At 42.3% G+C, this 17,291-nt stretch overlaps 3 protein-coding genes across 4 annotated transcripts; 1 reads left to right on the top strand and 2 right to left on the bottom strand.

Moving 5' to 3' along the window:
• Nucleotides 1-4,168: 4,168 nt before the first annotated feature.
• On the bottom strand, nucleotides 4,169-9,009 carry LOC112264752 (E3 ubiquitin-protein ligase RNF139). Of its 2 annotated transcripts, XM_024441555.2 has the most exons (3): nucleotides 8,563-9,009; nucleotides 5,297-7,006; nucleotides 4,169-4,927 (listed from the first exon to the last, which is right to left on the bottom strand). In XM_024441555.2, exons 1-3 carry the CDS (start codon nucleotides 8,723-8,725, stop codon nucleotides 4,893-4,895), a joined length of 1,908 nt encoding a protein of 635 aa, XP_024297323.1. In that variant the 5' UTR covers nucleotides 8,726-9,009; the 3' UTR covers nucleotides 4,169-4,892. The 2 variants fall into 2 exon arrangements, with proteins under 2 accessions (XP_024297323.1, XP_024297322.1); XM_024441554.2 differs by having other exon boundaries at nucleotides 4,169-7,006; nucleotides 8,563-9,007.
• Nucleotides 9,010-10,123: 1,114 nt separating this feature from the next.
• On the bottom strand, nucleotides 10,124-13,470 carry tatdn1 (TatD DNase domain containing 1). Its single transcript, XM_024441561.2, has 12 exons — nucleotides 13,369-13,470; nucleotides 12,816-12,881; nucleotides 12,560-12,609; nucleotides 12,222-12,285; nucleotides 11,952-12,095; nucleotides 11,749-11,791; nucleotides 11,531-11,616; nucleotides 11,399-11,439; nucleotides 11,192-11,268; nucleotides 11,017-11,087; nucleotides 10,780-10,906; nucleotides 10,124-10,557 (listed from the first exon to the last, which is right to left on the bottom strand). Exons 1-12 carry the CDS (start codon nucleotides 13,433-13,435, stop codon nucleotides 10,455-10,457), a joined length of 939 nt encoding a protein of 312 aa, XP_024297329.1. The 5' UTR covers nucleotides 13,436-13,470; the 3' UTR covers nucleotides 10,124-10,454.
• Nucleotides 13,471-13,672: 202 nt separating this feature from the next.
• ndufb9 (NADH:ubiquinone oxidoreductase subunit B9) lies at nucleotides 13,673-17,204 on the top strand. The gene is made up of 4 exons (XM_024441562.2): nucleotides 13,673-13,823; nucleotides 14,158-14,350; nucleotides 16,079-16,192; nucleotides 16,801-17,204. Exons 1-4 carry the CDS (start codon nucleotides 13,735-13,737, stop codon nucleotides 16,930-16,932), a joined length of 528 nt encoding a protein of 175 aa, XP_024297330.1. The 5' UTR covers nucleotides 13,673-13,734; the 3' UTR covers nucleotides 16,933-17,204.
• The last annotated feature ends 87 nt before the right edge of the window (nucleotides 17,205-17,291 follow it).

Genomic DNA, 17,291 nt, shown 5'->3' on the forward strand with positions numbered 1-17,291 from the left:
CAAGGATATGCATATTCTTGAAACCATTTGAAAGAAAACACTTTGAAGTTTGTGGAAATGTGAAATTAAGTAGAATATAGCACATTAGATCTGGTAAAAGATAAAACAAAGAAAAAACGTGTATTTTTTTATTTATTTTTAATCATATTTGAAATTGAAGAGAAAGGCCACAATGTATTATTCAAGTTTAGGCACAATTTAGACTTTGGCCAATAGATGGCAGTAATGTATGTGCAACGTTTTAGACTGATCCAATGAACCATTCCATTCAGTTCAGAATATTGTATCAAGTCTGCCCAAATGTGCCTAATTGGTTTATTAATACACTGCTAATCCAGTCATTAGTGGTGGTATATTGGCCATATAACACAACCCCCTGGGGTGCCTTATTGCTATGTAATTTGAACAGTAAAAAGTAATTGTCTGTCATACCGGTGGTATATGGTCTGATATACCAAGGCTTTCAGCCAAGCAGCATTCAGGGTTTGAACCAGGTTTATAATTGTAATTAAATCCCTTTTGTGCATGTGCATAAATATTGATAAATCAGACAGGAGAGTTTGAGTGATGGCAGGATAGCCTAGTGGTTAGAGCGTTGGACCGGAAGGTTGTAAATTCAAATCCCCGAGCTGACAAGGTACAAATCTGTCATTCTGCCCCTGAACAGGCAGTTAACCCACTGTTCCTAGGCCGTCATTGAAAATAAGAATTTGTTCTTAACTGACTTGCCTAGTTAAATAAAGGTCAAGAAAAATAAAATTGGTCATAGGATTTCTAAATCTCTGAGCAAGAAACACTCAGGCAAACTTGAAAAAAAAATGTTAGGCTATTTTCTGGCAATTGTGCCAGATGTTAAGACTACAAACTGTTATAAATGGCCCATTAGCGTGATTGGTTTGTCATTTCAATAGGTTTAGGCTACAGACAAAAATCTGGGTTTATCAATTCAATTTTGCCATGGTTTGCTTAGATAAAGGTAGGTTCCTGATAGGCCTACATCTCATTTCATATAGTCTACGCTAGCCTAGACAAGATGAAGGTAAAATGTCAACTGAACAATTTAGCAGCGTGCTTTATTCAAATTAAGACTAATTTATTCAACATGAATAGTGAAGCGATTTCGAGGTAAGAAGTGCTTGTTTTTCCCAATAGCCTGCTGGAATAGGCTACTGAGGATGGGGTCACAATTTCAATCACTGAATTAAATATTAATAATATGTACACTACCGGTCAAATTTTTAGAACACCTACTTATTCAAGGGTTTTTCTTTATTTTTTTTACTATTTTCTACATTGTAGAATAATAGTGAAGACATCAAAACTTTGAATGAGTAGGTGTTCTAAAACTTTTGATGTTAGTGTATTAGGAACAGAATATGCTTGTCAACAACAGCCAGTGTTTTGGATATTTAAAAAAAAAACTGTAGCCTAATCTGACTAGTTACCGTCAATCTAATGCGTTCTAACAACTGACCGGCAATTGCGATAGAGTTTAGATAACTTCAAATGTATTTAACTAAACATTCCCATTAATAATTGCATAATAACACAATGCTACAACAGTTATAGGCTATTTATTAAATTGGTTTGCCAGCCCCATGTAGGCTACACAAGTGGCACATTGATTTGCAATGACTAAATGATATCATAATTTCAACATATTTATTGTATCAAATGGTAGCCTACAATGGTATACAAATTAATAGGCTACAACAGAGTCAAATGTATCATTCTCCACATAAAAGAACCAAGCGAGGGAGTTCACAAACTTCCATTTATAATTTCTACTCCGGGAGCCCCCGAGACCCAAGAACTGAGCACGCATAAAACACTTCGCTTGAAGGCAAAGTCTACATTAGAATATTGATGTAACGAGCTGTAGTGCATCTTGCAAACTCGTGCTTGGCTTTGACCTTAACCTTAACCCTAACCCTGGCCTGTTCTGGCCACTGTGCTTAATTTGCTCCCACTGTAAACGACACAGATTAACTATCCAGGGTTAGTTATACTCATCTTTCTTATTACATTAGTATCCACGTGTGATGATAATAATAAGTACCTTTGTTTTGCAAAATAATGTGTAGTAATTGCTGCATTGTCAAGCATCTATGCTACATGACCAAAAGAATGTGAAGACCTGCTTGTTGAGCATCTCATTCCAAAATGATGGGCATTAATATTGAGTTGTACCCCCTTTGCTGCTTTAACAGCCTCCACTCTTCTGGGAAGGTTTTCCACTAGATGTTGGAACATTGCTGCAGGGACTTGCTTCCATTCAGCCACAAGAGCATTAGTGAGGTAGTACGCAGTTGGTGTTCTAATTCATGGGGTTGAAGTAAGGGCTCTGTGCAGGCCAGTCAAGTTCTTTCATACCGATCTCAACAAACCATTTCTGTATGGACCTCGCTTTGTGCACGGGGGAATTGTCATGCTGAAACAGGAAAGGGCCAACCCAAAACTTTTGCCACAAAGTTGCAAGCACAGAATCGTCTAGAATCTCATTTTATGCTGTGGTGTTAAGATTTCCCTTCACTGGAACTAAGAGGCCTAGCCCAAACCATGAAAAACCATCCTAGACCATTGTTCCTTCACCACCAAACTTCACAGTTGGCACTATGCATTGGGTCAGGTAGCGTTCTCCTGGCATCCGCAAAAACAGATTAGTCTTTCGGACTGCAGTATGGTGAAGCCGTGATTCATCACTCCTGCTCCAGAGTCCAATGGCGGCGAGCTTTACACCACTCCAGCCAACACTTGGCATTGCGCATGGTGATCTTAGGCTTGTGTGCGGCTGTTCCGACATGGAAACCCATTTCTTGAAGCTCCCGACTAACAGTAATTGTGCTGATGTTGCTTCCAGAGGCACTTTGGAACTTGGTAGTGAGTGTTCCAACCAAGGAACGCGTATCGCGCTTCAGCACTCTGTGGTTTCATTCTGTGAGCTTGGTGGCCTACCACTTCATGGCTGTTGTTGCTCCTAGATGTTTCCACTTCACAATAACAGTACATACAGTTGACCGGGGCAGCTCTAGCAGGGCAGAAATTAGACAAACTGACTTGTTGGAAAGGTGGCATCCTATGACGGTGCCACATTGAAAGTAACTTAGCTCTTCACTAAAGCAATTCTACTGCCAATATGTGTCTATGGAGATTGCATGGCTGTGTGCTCGATGTTATACACCTGTCAGCAACAGTTGTGGCTGAAGTAGCCGAATCCACTCATTTGAAGGTGTCCACATACTTTTGTATATATTGTGTGTGAGGATTTAGCATTTGTTTCATAAGGTTTACATTTGGTGTGTGTGTTGTAAGCAGGGTTGAGCGGGCAAGACTATGTTGTTCCCTAATCCCTGGTAGTTCTGCCTAGGTACTTTAACAAAGAAACTCATGTTCATCATCAGTAACCAGGTCCATCCAGCCATTTCATGTGGATGAATTACCTGACGCATGAAAAAAGTCACATCCGACCGGTTGATGGAAACAGGATATGCCGGTACAATTTTATAAATGCCGAAAGACAATTTGTTCGTTCAACATGGTGGGATTTTTCTGTCTGTAAAATTAATTTTGCGAGAAATTGCGGTGGAAACGCCTTTATGCGCAAATAATGATATAATAACCATCACGCAATTATATGTTGTGTGGTCCTCACAGTACGACTCGTGAAACCATGCAGTTTATTAGGCTACAGATTAAATAAATTATGAACTTTACAGGTTGGTCAAAGTGCACGTGGATGAGTTTGACACTCCTTTCCAATATATGTAACGTTAGAGGGTCTTATTCTGATGACATGGTGATCGATGCTTTGCTGCCGTTTGACAAATACAAATATCGCTTTTATCCATAATAATCTCATGTCGGTATCCTACCCGCGAATTGATTTCTATATAACGTTAACCCAACAGTTTTTCTGAAAATGCGAAAAATCAAACTATTGAGGATAAAAGTATGTGCGTGATGACGTCGTGCACATAAAAATAACGTTCGCTGTTAAATTCTAACACCGAATGAATACAAATTATTTTATGCAGATTTCAGAATATTCGCATGAAAATCTGATGCAAATTGGATGGAAATGTAGCTCATGTAATGCTGATATGAAAAGGTAACTCACTAGCGTGTACTACAGTGTTTGAAGTTATTCTTGAGTACTTATTGACCAAACCACTATTAAAGATGATTTTATTTACATTAATCTTTTTTTAATACAAAATGCACAGCTTTACCTGTCATTAAAAGCAAACAACTAAACCAATAATCAAAGTCCTTCATTGCTGAAACAAACTGAAAGCACAGCTTTTCAATTAAATAAGATACCTCTCAATTCCTGATTAAGACAAGTGATACTTTCAGTAATTTCAATTCACCATGATTAATAATAATTACTATTGTATTGAAGATAACACTGTAATCTTTAGTTGCTCTGGAAGCTGTTGCAATTTCTAAAGAATGTCATTTCAGTTGTAAAATGTAAAATCAACTACCCTTTTAAAAACTAAAAACTGCAAAAGTGCGGATAAGCATCACTAACAAAACTATTTCAACCAAGTGAGTTGAAGTGCAGAGATCTCTTAATGAACACATGGTCTGAGCAAAACATGGTGCAATGTTGCGGTTTCATTTCCAAGGTAAGACTCAAACATCTCTTGAAGTCGAGTAAAGTAGCATCTCTCAAAACACTCATTTGAATACAACCTTCTCTTTTCTAAGGGAAAGTGTATTTTTATTACATGTACAATAACGTACACAATTTAAGCAAGGTCACACAAGAGACCAGTAGTAATAATAAGAGGTATATCTGTGATTACAGTAGAACTTCACGTTTTAATTAAACCTCTTCTTGGCGCCGGAGCTCTTGGAGGCCCTCTCGGCTCCCTGCTTACTTTCTTTCAGCAAAACAGCAAACACACGACCAACAGCATCCCTACAAAACACAAGGAATGTGGGTCTCTCACACAGAACTGCACCTGTTGGGACACCCAACCACCTAGGCACACTTCATCATAGCAGCTACACCTCTGCAAGCCCTTGGAGGAGCTAACCCAAAGACAAACAAAAAAGGAAACAAATCTTAAGAGTGAAAATGAGTGACATCCCTGATGTTGAGAACATGTACTTAAATATATATAATATATTTATCTCTATAGGGCTGATCAGTCCCCGTTAGAGTCTGTGTCATCATTAATATAGTCTTCCTCTATGGGCGTTTCACCGTTCTCTGTCCCCCACTCATCCTCGTCATACTCAATACTATCATTATCCTCCAGTAGTTCATTCTCATGCTCAGGCCCACCTGCGGCTGCTGCAGCCTCTGCCCCGCCGGGCTCTGCAAACTGGCCCAGGTCCCCGCCTGGCGCCACATAGCCGTTGTTGTTGAAGGGCACCCTGTCCCGGGCCTCCTCCTCAATGTACACCTTCTGGTGGCACATGGGACACGTGTCCTGGATGTAGAGCCACTTACGGAGGCAGAGTGCATGGAAGTAGTGTTGGCACGGCGTGATACGTGCCGACGTGGCAAACTCCTGGTAGCATATGGCGCAGACGTCCTCGATGTCACGCAGCTGGCCACCCTTCACCTCCGGCAGGGAGTTGATCTTCTTGACAGCCGTACGGCGGTTGATGAAGGTCTTCCAGCCGTTCTTGGCCTGCAGGTAGATGTTGAAGTAGGCGTGGAGGCACATCATACAGGCGCGGATCTTGCTGCCCGCCTCGAACATCATGGTGTAGGCGCCGTTTCCAAACATGATGACGCCAAAGACAAACTCAATGACGTTGCCCGTGGAGCGCACGCAGTAGACGTAGTCGTCCAGCTTCTCCCACAACACGTTGTAGTAGCCATCCACCATAAACAGGGCGTAGACCGTCAGCGACACCACCACCTTGAGGCAGAGCTCCACGCAGAAGGCCGTGACGGCGAACAGCCAGGTGTTGAGGGCGTAGCGGTGCCACAGGGTGTAGCTGAGCACAACAGGCAGCACGAAGAGGCAGAGTGACACCAGCAGAACCGGGAAGTGGCGGCGGAAGGAGGAGACGTGCGAGGCACTCAGCGACATGAGCACGGGGTCCGTCATGCCATGGATGAAGTGGAGGATGGCAGTCAGCAGAAGGCACATGTTGCGGCTGAGCCGCACCAGCCGTTCCTCAGGGTCCAGACCACTCAGGCCCGTTTGCAGGGCCAGGATGAAGAAAAGAACGGGCGCCACGAAGCCCAGCCGCTTGTCCTCTTCCTCGGTGGAGCCGATGAATGCCAGGATGCTGAGGCCCAGGTAGTGGGCGATGGACGAGATGACGGCACTCATGCCCAACACGGTCAGTGTAGAGTCGCAGCCGCTGATGATAAGGTTGCTGAACAGGTCCCAGAAGACATCCGACGTCAGGTAGCTGTGTTCGCCGCTCTCGTGCCGCACCACTTTGACTACGTAGACCAGGATGATGGCCTGCGCTGTCATGCGTGTGAGCCAGAAGACACGCAGCACGTCCGGGAAGTGGATCCTCTTCCAGGTGTCCTCCACCAGAAGCTGCAGCCCGTAGATTCGGTACATGTGGCGCACCAGCAGGTAGACGTAGCGGCAGGAGTAGTAGAACCACTTGAGCTTAAGGGCCAGGCACACAGCCGTGTTCAGAGCCAGAGCCAGGCCCGAGGCCACCGCTACCAGTTGCCGTACGTCCACGGGAAGCTCGATGATGAGCCCCCACAGCGGAATCATGACATCCAGGACCACAAGAGCAGCAAACACAGACTGAATGTTTAGCAGCACCACATAGCCCATGCCGAAAAGGAGTTGCACCACGGCCATGCCCAACCACAGGGTGGGCCCGTTTCGTGGTACGAGTCTAACGCCCAGTGCTGCTTTGTAGTAGGCGCTGTAGAAGTCTATGTGAGATATGGCGTAGTAGTTGATAAGAACAGCTACCACTCCCAGGAGCACAGCGAAGAATAGCGTGTAGAACTTGAATAGGGCCTTCTGGGACAACACCAGGACCACACTGGAGACCACGATACCTGAAACAAATTCAAACCATAGTTTCAACATGACATCAAGTGAAACAGACGATCTACTGTACAAAAGGTCTTGATTTATGATAAGGTTTAGAACTACATTTAGCTGGAGAGGGATCAGTCATTTCGTAGTATCTTACTTTAGGCAAACTACCAACCCTACCATTGAGCTTGATTACACTGAACTATACTGGGGTCGGAAAACTTACCTCAATGCAGGGATGGGATATGCCACTGTACTCCAAATTGTACCTTTATCCACACTGATGCATCGAGAATATTGAAATACTGCTAGTTCTCCTGGAAAACAAACCCTTTTCGTCCTCATACGAGATAGCCCTAGCAGCCATTATGAAATGGCACGTCACGTTGAACAATGGCAGACACTGCCATTTCAAAATTGGCTGCAGTGTTTACTGTTTGCTAATATGAGGATGAAAAGGGCAGTGTTCCAGGAAAACGAACAGTATTTCAACATTCTCTATGTATCAGTGTGGATGAAGTGTAACTTGATATACAGTGGCATATCCCTTCCCTGCATGGAGGTTTTCAGACCCATATCTCACTTCGGCTCCACTGTCTCTTAATGTAATTATGATTGCATTCCGACCCCAGTGTAGTTCAGTGTAATCAAGCGCAAAGGTAGGTTCGGTATCTAAAACTGTCTGAAAACATGTGTAACGATTTACATGTTTGCAAGGAGAGAGAGTAGTATGGTAACTTGCAGGGTAGGTAGGCTGTTTGACAAGGGTCATGCAAACATAGTGTTGGACTTGAGGGCAGTAAGTATGGCCAAAAAGTAACTGATCAAACACACACTGAGGTCAGCAAACTATCTAGACATGTTTGTTTGCCTGTGACAGTATTGACAGGCCAAAATGAAGGCCACAACATCAGTTATTTGTCCTGCATTGACAAAACAGGTTTACCCATACTTCATAACCTTACTTACTAGCTACTTGGCCAGAGGTAAATTATCCTACAACACCTGGCTGGTATTAATTTGTCTGATAGCCAATATGTTGATCATATGCCTGCCTAACGTTAATTGCCTGCCTAACGCTGGCTAGCTAAATGTACTAGAAAGCCCAGGAGTAAGGGGTAGGGTTATTAACTACCTATCTGGCTAACAACTGCAAAGAACATGGTCTTCGTGTTGTTATAACTGGCTCCCGAGTGGCACAGACGCAGCGGTCAAAGGCACTGCATCTCAGTGCTAGAGCCGTTACAACAGAGCCTGGTTCGATTCCAGGCTGTATCACAACCGGCCGTGATTGGGAGTCCCATAATGCGGCGCACAGGAATTGGCCCAGCGTCTTCCAGGTTGGGGTTTGGCCGTCATTGTCAATAAGAATTTGTTCTTAACTGATTTGCCTAGTTAAATAAAGGTCAAATAACAAAAATAAAACGGCTTTGGGAGGATTGGGCTGTGGTCCAGGCCCTCGCGGTTGACAGGTGACACGAGTCAGCCACACTGACGTCTGCAATAGTAACTAGTTAGCTGTCAAGAGGGTGACAGCGGCTCGCATGTAGGGGTCCAAAACTACTAATAATCTTACCCATTACTCGGATTAAAATCTTGCCCGCTGTTCCGGCCCATCCTGACCCAGGATCATAGTAAGAGTTAAAAATGGCGTCGATAATAAAGATACAAGGGACTCGAAATGCCACATCCAGCACGGTCAAGGCTTGTTGGCCGATTCGGACATTAGCTGAGGCCATGGCTTAGGGCGTAAGTCCTGGAGGACTCGGTCACTCCGTTTAAAGAGTTAAAAACTCCAGCTTCTCGCTTCTTTTTGGTGTCAACTTCCCACACGTTATTTAACGGGGTCGGTACAATCCGCCATATTCGCTGCCATCCTGTTGCTATGCAAAGAACGCGGAAGTTGCTACTTTTTTTAAACCCTAGTGACGTTTTGGACATCAAAAGGTGTAGTCTGTGACGTAACGACGTGCTTCATCAAAGATTTTTTTATAACTAACCCAAGATAGACCAGAGCCTGTCTTTTCCAATGGGAGTGATTTTATCATAGTGGGTAGAACAAGCAGGGAGATGATGGGCAGAGCCAAGCACCAGCTACTGAGATTCTATTGGCGCGTTGTAGCAATTATTTGCATATTTGCCTAATCTGTGAAGTGCGCATGTGCAGTAACTAAGTTCGCTCTTGCGCTCCTTCTAAACGCACATTTCAGAAACTTTGGCAAAGGGTGAAGTCTGCAAGTTTTTGGAAACAGAATACTGTATGTAGATCAAATGTTTTATTGATGAGAAAATCTGCAGAATGTTGGCCAAAATCCATCTCGCTCCATATTTCCCGCTTCCGGCCACAGGGCTTCTTCCTCTCATCACCATATTTGGTAGTGAGTGGAAACGCCAACCGGATGCTTCACATTTAGACATCTGGCGAAATATCTGGCGCATTCTCCTATTTGTGGCTTTATGGTGCTTTCTGCCGCGTTCACGTGCTAGTCGGAAATAGGATACTTTATTACAATATTACATCAAATCAAAAGTTACATGGGGAACACAAGGGGCAGCAGGCAATCTAGTGGTTAGAGCGTTGGGCCAGTAACCTTTCGAATCCCTGAGCTGACAAAGTAAAAATCTGTGGTTCCGCCCCTGAACAAGGCAATTAACCCACTGTTCCCCAGTAGGCCGTCATTGTATATAAGAAATTGTTCTTAACTGACTTGCCTAGTTAAATAAAGGTTAAAATACTTATACTTAAGTGATAATGCCCTCGAATCTGGTGTTTGGAGGATATATTAGCACGGATGTTGTTCAGGCTGGCTTCGAGGGCATTACCCCTTTTATACAACACATTAAAATAACAATTAACATTTTAATTAAAAACGTTATTTTGATTAATTAATTCATACTATTTCACACTTCCACAAGATAGTCCCGATACAAATCTAGGTTTGCTACCCAAGCCGGCTGGTCGTTCGATCTATTGGTTCAGTTGCCAGAGACACGACCCAGTCGTTCAGTCTTTTTGATCTGTATCTATGGACGTTACCCAGTTGTTCTTTCTAAATGTTCCATTGCCATACTGGCTGGCAATGTTCTTATCCCTTGCTTTCCGCTGTTGAACACAAAATGTTAGTCTAAAATAAATGTGAGATAATGTCTAGATTATTTTTATTGTGGAGATCAAGTTTATAACGTCCCTCCCTGGGCTGATGAAACAGTGGATTGCACAGTCAGATGGAACAGAGCAAATAGGCATTTTAAGGCCATGCTATCTAAATTCTCCATGCAAAGTTAGTGATAAGGCATTTCTGAGGAGTTCACTGATTGACACCAGCAAGTGCTAACATGAGCAGTTGGAGCCAGTTGGCAGATGGTGTAAACATAAACCACTCTTGAAGAGTAGCATGAAATGCTCTTCCTTAAGGGCAAAAGGCATTTTCAAATTAGGTCCGGGAAAATGTATTTTTGGAAAAGTAATCAGCTTCCAGTAAAGAACACTTTCATAGTGGTGTTGTAAATGATGTTTGCCATCTCCACAGGATCCTCATTCCTTGCAGCAGCCATGATTTCAAGCACTTGTCTGGAACAAAGGAGAAAAAGCGATTCACATGACAAAAAGTCAGATATCATCCTGAACAACAACACAATGAGATCACAGGGCTAATCAATTCAGCTGGTAATGCTCAGATTAGCATGAATGAATGAACAAGTCCAAGTTGGGTCATCCCTGTAACATACTATATGCTAAGGAGACCCCCAGATTTTGTACAATCCCTTTCAACCTAGGAACCAACTGACATACATGATATGGCAAGGCTCGTTCCTGTCCTTCAAGCAGTGTCCTGCCTCCCATTTCTTCTTGGTGGGAAATGTGGTTTTGATGTGCTTGGCCCCCGCATGAGTGTTCTTCACCCCACACCATGGAGCATCTAGAAATGAGAAGAGAGCATTCAGTCAAACTAGCATTCTCCCAATGTTCTGAAGCAAAATGAGACTTAATTGATTAATATCAGCACTTTTTCTCAGCAGAGTCACAAACCTGTCTCAATCATCAGTCTTTCACTGGGAATGGACTTCATCGCTTCAATATTTGCTCCTGTTTTCAAAGAACTGAAATGGTGAGAGAACAAAAACAAAGATTTGGCATGAAATAGACAATATTTACACAGGTCACTATTCTCCATAATAACTTCTCAACCTCAAAATGATCTCACCAGCCGTTTATGCCAATATATAGATCCAGGTCAGTGAGGGCAGCAGCATCTTCTTTAGTTCCATCAAAAGAATGGACCTGGTAGATTTGAAAAGCATTCAATGACACTCTGATTTATAACTTTTCTAGGGGTCAAGGGGAAATAATGTATTCATTACATGAATGGTTCTCAACTACAAAATAGCATCTGATTGAGAAATGTCCTTACCACACCTCCGACACATCTGTCTCTGTTTCTCTTCATGATGTCTGCCAAGAAAACAAATTACAATATAAAACATTAGCCATTGTCATGGCATCAAGAGGCAGATGTTGTATATGTGTGAGACAACAAACATACCAAGGAAGTCCTTATGCGAGTTTCTGCAGTGAAGGAACATTGGCAGTTTGGTTTCCTCAGCCAAGTCGAACTGCTTCTCAAAATACCTGTCACAGGGAAAAAGTGGTTTGATGCACTTATAATCTTAACTTTGACATTTTTCCTTTCGTTAAGTGCAGTACATTATTTGTATTGGTGCAGTCTAGAAACATTATTCTAAAAGAAAAAAGGTAACTCACTTCATTTGAGTTTCTTTTGGACAGAATTCCAACCTGTCAAAATCTGTGATGTTGAGAGCAGAGGCATATAGTGGGCTAAATAACTTGACCCATTTATTGTACATGTACCAGTATGTTGAAACTGTAAACAACACTAAAACATACATGTATAACAGGGACTGTTAAGAGTTGGAGATTATGACAATATATGGCTGCCAACCTACCTAATCCACATTCTCCAATGGCCACCACCTTGCCCTTGTTTGATGTTGCCAACTCCCTCAGTGATGTGAAGTACTGATCTGGTCCACTCTGTTCAAACTCGCTGCAGCGTGTTGGATGACATCCAACCGTACTGTAAAATTCCTCTGTGCATAGAAACAAATTGGATGACCATAATGAAACTGTTATAACTCTGATAGCGCTGACAAAATGTATTAACACACGAGTGAATAATCATTTTAATCCTAGTCATTTTGATACATCATCATTACCTCTGGACTCTGCTAATTTGAGGGCCTCCTTGCTGTCTTCAAGATTTCCCCCCGTGATCATGAACTGTAAGCATTAAGGAACATGACCCAGTGTTCTCCAACCTGGTTCCTGGAGAGCTACGCTCCTGTAGGTTTTCACTCCAACCCCAGTTGTAACTAACCTAAGTCGGTGTATCAACCAGCTAATTATTAGGATCAGGTGCCGTAGATTAGGGTTAGAGTGAAAACCAACAGGACAGTAGCTCTCCAGGAAAAGGGTTGGATAGCCCTGATATAGGCTATTCACACGATATCATATTTATGATATTGACATGAAATTAAACTGACACAAATCTTACCTTTTGGACTCCAACTTTGACAGCACGGTCAATTATCTGATCAAAGTCACCTGCAAATTATTATTTTTTTAAATAAAAAAGTAGACCAATTTATGAGTATATAACTAGGCAACAATGAAGTACAGATATGTTAGAAATGCTTAATACATTCCCAATCAGCCTAGCAAATGTAACGTATATTGCACATATCAGATCAGATCAGATGTTTCATTTGGCCGTGTTATGTAGCCCAAATGCATGTTCAACTCACACCTACCTTGGTGTTTTTGATTTCCTCTGTAAACTCCTCGAAACATAGTGTCCGTTAGGTTAATACCGATATCTGTGGAGCAGAATGGCATACATAATCATAACTCAGAAATCATATATATCCCCTGCTTTATAGGCATCCATGTCTATAGTAAGTACTAAGCAGCTTAGTACTTACATAATTCACACAAGACAACCTTACATCACGTTCAGCTTTACCACAAATAGGCAGCCCAACAGCAATTTTGAACCGTGTATAAAGTTAGGCTATTGTCAAGTGGCACAGTAACAATAGACCATCTCTGATTCTGTAGATGATTCCTGTACAAGCTTCCATGCACAGCTAATGTAATGTAATAATGTATTGTTACATCAAGGGGCATAGTTCAGAAAACTGGCTAGACTAGCTGTCGTTCCGCAGTTGTGGTGGGTTCTGTAAGCTAAAATAGCTATCAGTAGTACTGTACATTCAGCAACACCCACTTCTCTAATTTAGACAACGTATAGTTGCTCGTAGTATATGGCAGCACTGCTCAATCCGATCCCTGGTAACGTCTTACCTATAAATTTTAAGTGTGCCATCCTTGCCAGGCTGCTGAAAGAAACTCCACAAGCAATTTTGAGCATTTCACATTATTCTACAACCTCATACACAATTACCATGTATAACCAAATAGATGCGCATATTTTATATTTACCTTTGTCTCAGGTGACGAAAAATGATAACAACGAAAGGAAATAGTATGTGTTGTGTATTATTACAGCCACTCTAGATCATTATCATATATTCTTTGCTATTATCAATATTGCTAAAATAGTACAAATGTATATTACGCATCACGTAGGTGTAAACTGTAATGCCAAATCGCAGACATCCAATGTCCCACAATCCTCATCGCCGCCGAAGGTGACAGGGGACAGAAAAAATGGCAACTGCGTACCTTACTCACCACCAAAAAGTCTTGCGGCTGTACAAAAAATCCTTGAGGCACCTTGAATCATGGTGTATTTTTAGGTAAGCAAAGTAGTTCTAGTTATGGAGTCGTATTGAATAATGTGCAATGTTCTTATCGACTGCATGGAACCAACCAACTAGCTAGCTAGGTCACCCTCGGTTTACCCCTGCGCGGTGCTAATGTAATGATAAGCTCTCTGACATGCTATAGTAACTAGCTGATGGATAAACAATACATTAGCTAGCTATCTGCTCGATTCAAGTTGGTGTTTGCCTCTGTACTATGATAGCTAATGTGTTTAGCTAGCTGTCGATCATACACGCACAGTCAGTGTAGCCTATTGTTGTTGACATCAACGTTGGCACCACCTAACAGTACTAATTTGGATTACAGGGATAAATACCGCTTTTACGCGTGTATGATGAGGGCACGCTTCGACGAGGCCAAGGATGAGAAGGACATGGTCAAAGCCACTATGATGCTGAAGGCAGGAGAGGAGGAATTCTGGTCTAACCAACACCCCCAGCCTTACCTATTCCCTGACTCTCCCGGAGGAACTTCCTATGAAAGATATGAAATGTACAAGGTAACTAAATTAGGAGATTGTCCAACATCTGCATGTGCATTGTGTGTTACGGATTAGGGTCCATCTTTTATCCTGGGATTTACGGTATTACTAGTTAAGTACACAAGGGGGCACCAAAAATATGCATAAAAGCCCATTGATTGGGAGTCTATTACCACAATGCAAACAAAATTAGCACAAGTAATAGCAAATCTCCATGGAGGCTGCTAGCTGAATATGATAACGAGCGCAAATGAAAATAAAGAAATTACAAAGACAGACAATCCAGCTCGTTTAGTTACAGTACCAGTCAAATGTTTGGACACAGCTACTCATTCATGAATATATCACAGACAGTGTCACCAGCAAAGCACCATCACACTTCCTCCTCCATGCTTCACGGTGGGAACCACACATGCGGAGATCATCCGTTCACCTACTCTGCGTCTCACAAAGACACAGCAGTTGGAACCAAAAATCTCAAATTTGGACTCATCAGACCAAAGGACAGATTTACACTGGTCTAATGTCCATTGCTCGTGTTTCTTTGCCCAAGCAAGTCTCTTGGGCCAAGAAGAGAGGTTTTTGAGACTGCACTTGAAGAAACTTTAAAAGTTCTTGAAATGTTCTGGATTGACAGACCTTCGTGTCTTAAAGTAATGATGGACTGTCATTTCTCATTGCTTATTGGAGCTCTTCTTGCCAGAATATGGACTTGTTTTTTACCAAATAGGGCTATTTTCTGTGTACCTTGTCACAACACAACTGATTGGCTCAAACGCATTAAGGAAAGAAAATTGCACAACTTAACAAGGCACACCTGTTAATTGAAATGCATTCCAAGTGACTACCTCATGAAGCTGGTTGAGAGAATGCCAATAGTGTGCAAAGCTGTCAAGGTGGCTACTTTGAAGAATCTCATATTTTATATTTAAATTTTAAAACTTTTTGGCTGTGTTATCTCATAGTTTTGATGTCTTCACTACAATGTAGGAAATAGTCAAAATAAAGAAACTCTGGAATGAGTAGGTGTGTCCAAACTTTTGACTGGTACTGTAGGTAGGAGCTACTGAATGTCATTTTTGGTGACTTTGGACATTTACAAGTGAATGTGAACGAGAGACATTGTGCAAATGAACAAAGTTTTGTCGAAAGAAGAACAGTACAGGCTCTGAAGCAGCATGTGTACACGCTGTGCCTGGAGTCGCTAGAGCAACGGTTAGTGCAACGGTCCTGCCTGCTTTGCTTAGAGAAGAGGTGGCAGGAGTAGACAGGGCCGAGAACGGACAGTACAAAAAACTCAAGGAAACCATGTAGTGGCAGCTGTACAGATAACTCATCCAAAGGGCATTGATTTCTCAAACACGGCCGACGCGAACACTGATGCCTTGTGACCTTATTAATTCAGCCACTTGTTTAGATAAACTTAGGGGTTGTGTTAACTTGCAAGTTTACACGGAATTCTTAGTTGTTAATTTTCTCAATCTAAAGGTACAACCTAGATTTGAGCCAATATCTTAAGTAGCTGCTGCTGAACAGGTTATTATAGCTGACACATTTTCATTTTCAAAAAACGACTGCATTTGACGGCCTGCACATGCGCAGTTCGGCATGAGATGACCGTTAGAACCGATTACGTTTTTCTGTGCATGAGTTTAGCTAGCCAAAGTCGCCATGACATCTCCAAGCTTGATCTGGGAATTCTATTGGAGAAGCAGTTTTCTGATTTCTTGTATTCTGTTTGTACAGGTCCCCGAATGGTGTCTAGATCACTGGCATCCGTCAGAGAAGGCCATGTATCCTGACTACTTTGCCAAGAGGGAGCAGTGGAAGAAGCTGCGAGAACAGAGCTGGGCAGGAGAGGTGAGTTAGGCTACAGTCCCTTTTCCATGAAGTGAATAATTCTGTCCATTCTCTGTGCTAAACAAAGCATCAAAGTTAAAGAATGCATGGTTTGATGTTCACCAGTGGGTCTGTTTTTACATTTAGTAGTTTAGCACAAGCCCTTATCCATTGCGACTTAGTACATTTTTCTTCTAAAATAGCTTACTATGATTGTGATATGTGGTCGTCCCACCTAGCTATCAGAAAAGTCACTGCTAGTAGGGGGGGAAAGCCAAGGGCAAGTGTTAGTTTACAAAAGGTACTTTTATGTTTTATTTTATATCTTTATATTTGCCGACAAGTACACTCCCCAACCTAAATCCTCCAAAAAGGGTCTGAGTTGGAAGTCTGGGAACATTTGATTTATGCAATGTTCGTTCAAGTCATAATCAGGGCCCTGGCATATTTTCTTTGGAGTTCTTTAATTACTTCCCTCCTGTTGGATTAGAAATATGACATTATCAAACGTTCATATGAATTAAATAACCCAATTGATTATACTCACTTCAGACCGCCGTATAAATCTACATCAATTGTTGAAATTTGAACTGTTCTGAGTCTTAAGCTGGTGTCATCTCTCGTTTCAGGTTCAGCAGCTGCAGGAAGAGACCCCTGCCATTGGGCCCAAGACCGAGGCCCTGCCCCCAGCCCGCAAGGACGGTGACCTCCCCCCTCTGTGGTGGCAGTACGTCACCCGCCCCAGGGAGCGCCCCGTCTAAGAGCCCCCGGATGACACTACCTGGTGATAACTCCATAGTGGCACATGGCAGCTCACCACGGTACCTACTACCACACAACAGCATGCAGATTCACCTCCTGGTGAATTACTATCCATCTGTAAAGATAATTATATAATGGAGTTGTTTTGGAAGAGGTTGCGGTATGTTTTGTCAAAAGATATTCCACCCTGCCTGAATGACTTTCAAATGTACTGTAGATGTACTTCTTTTCCTGTACAAGGACATCTGTTTAAATAAATGAGTATCATTCATGCGTCTCTTGATATGCAGTATTGACATTATAGTGTTGAGTATCTTGAGCAAGTGATACCAATTTTATGATCTCCATTTAGTCAGGA

The sequence above is a fragment of the Oncorhynchus tshawytscha genome, linkage group LG13, assembly GCF_018296145.1.
Source record: "Oncorhynchus tshawytscha isolate Ot180627B linkage group LG13, Otsh_v2.0, whole genome shotgun sequence".
Lineage (NCBI taxonomy): Eukaryota > Metazoa > Chordata > Actinopteri > Salmoniformes > Salmonidae > Oncorhynchus > Oncorhynchus tshawytscha.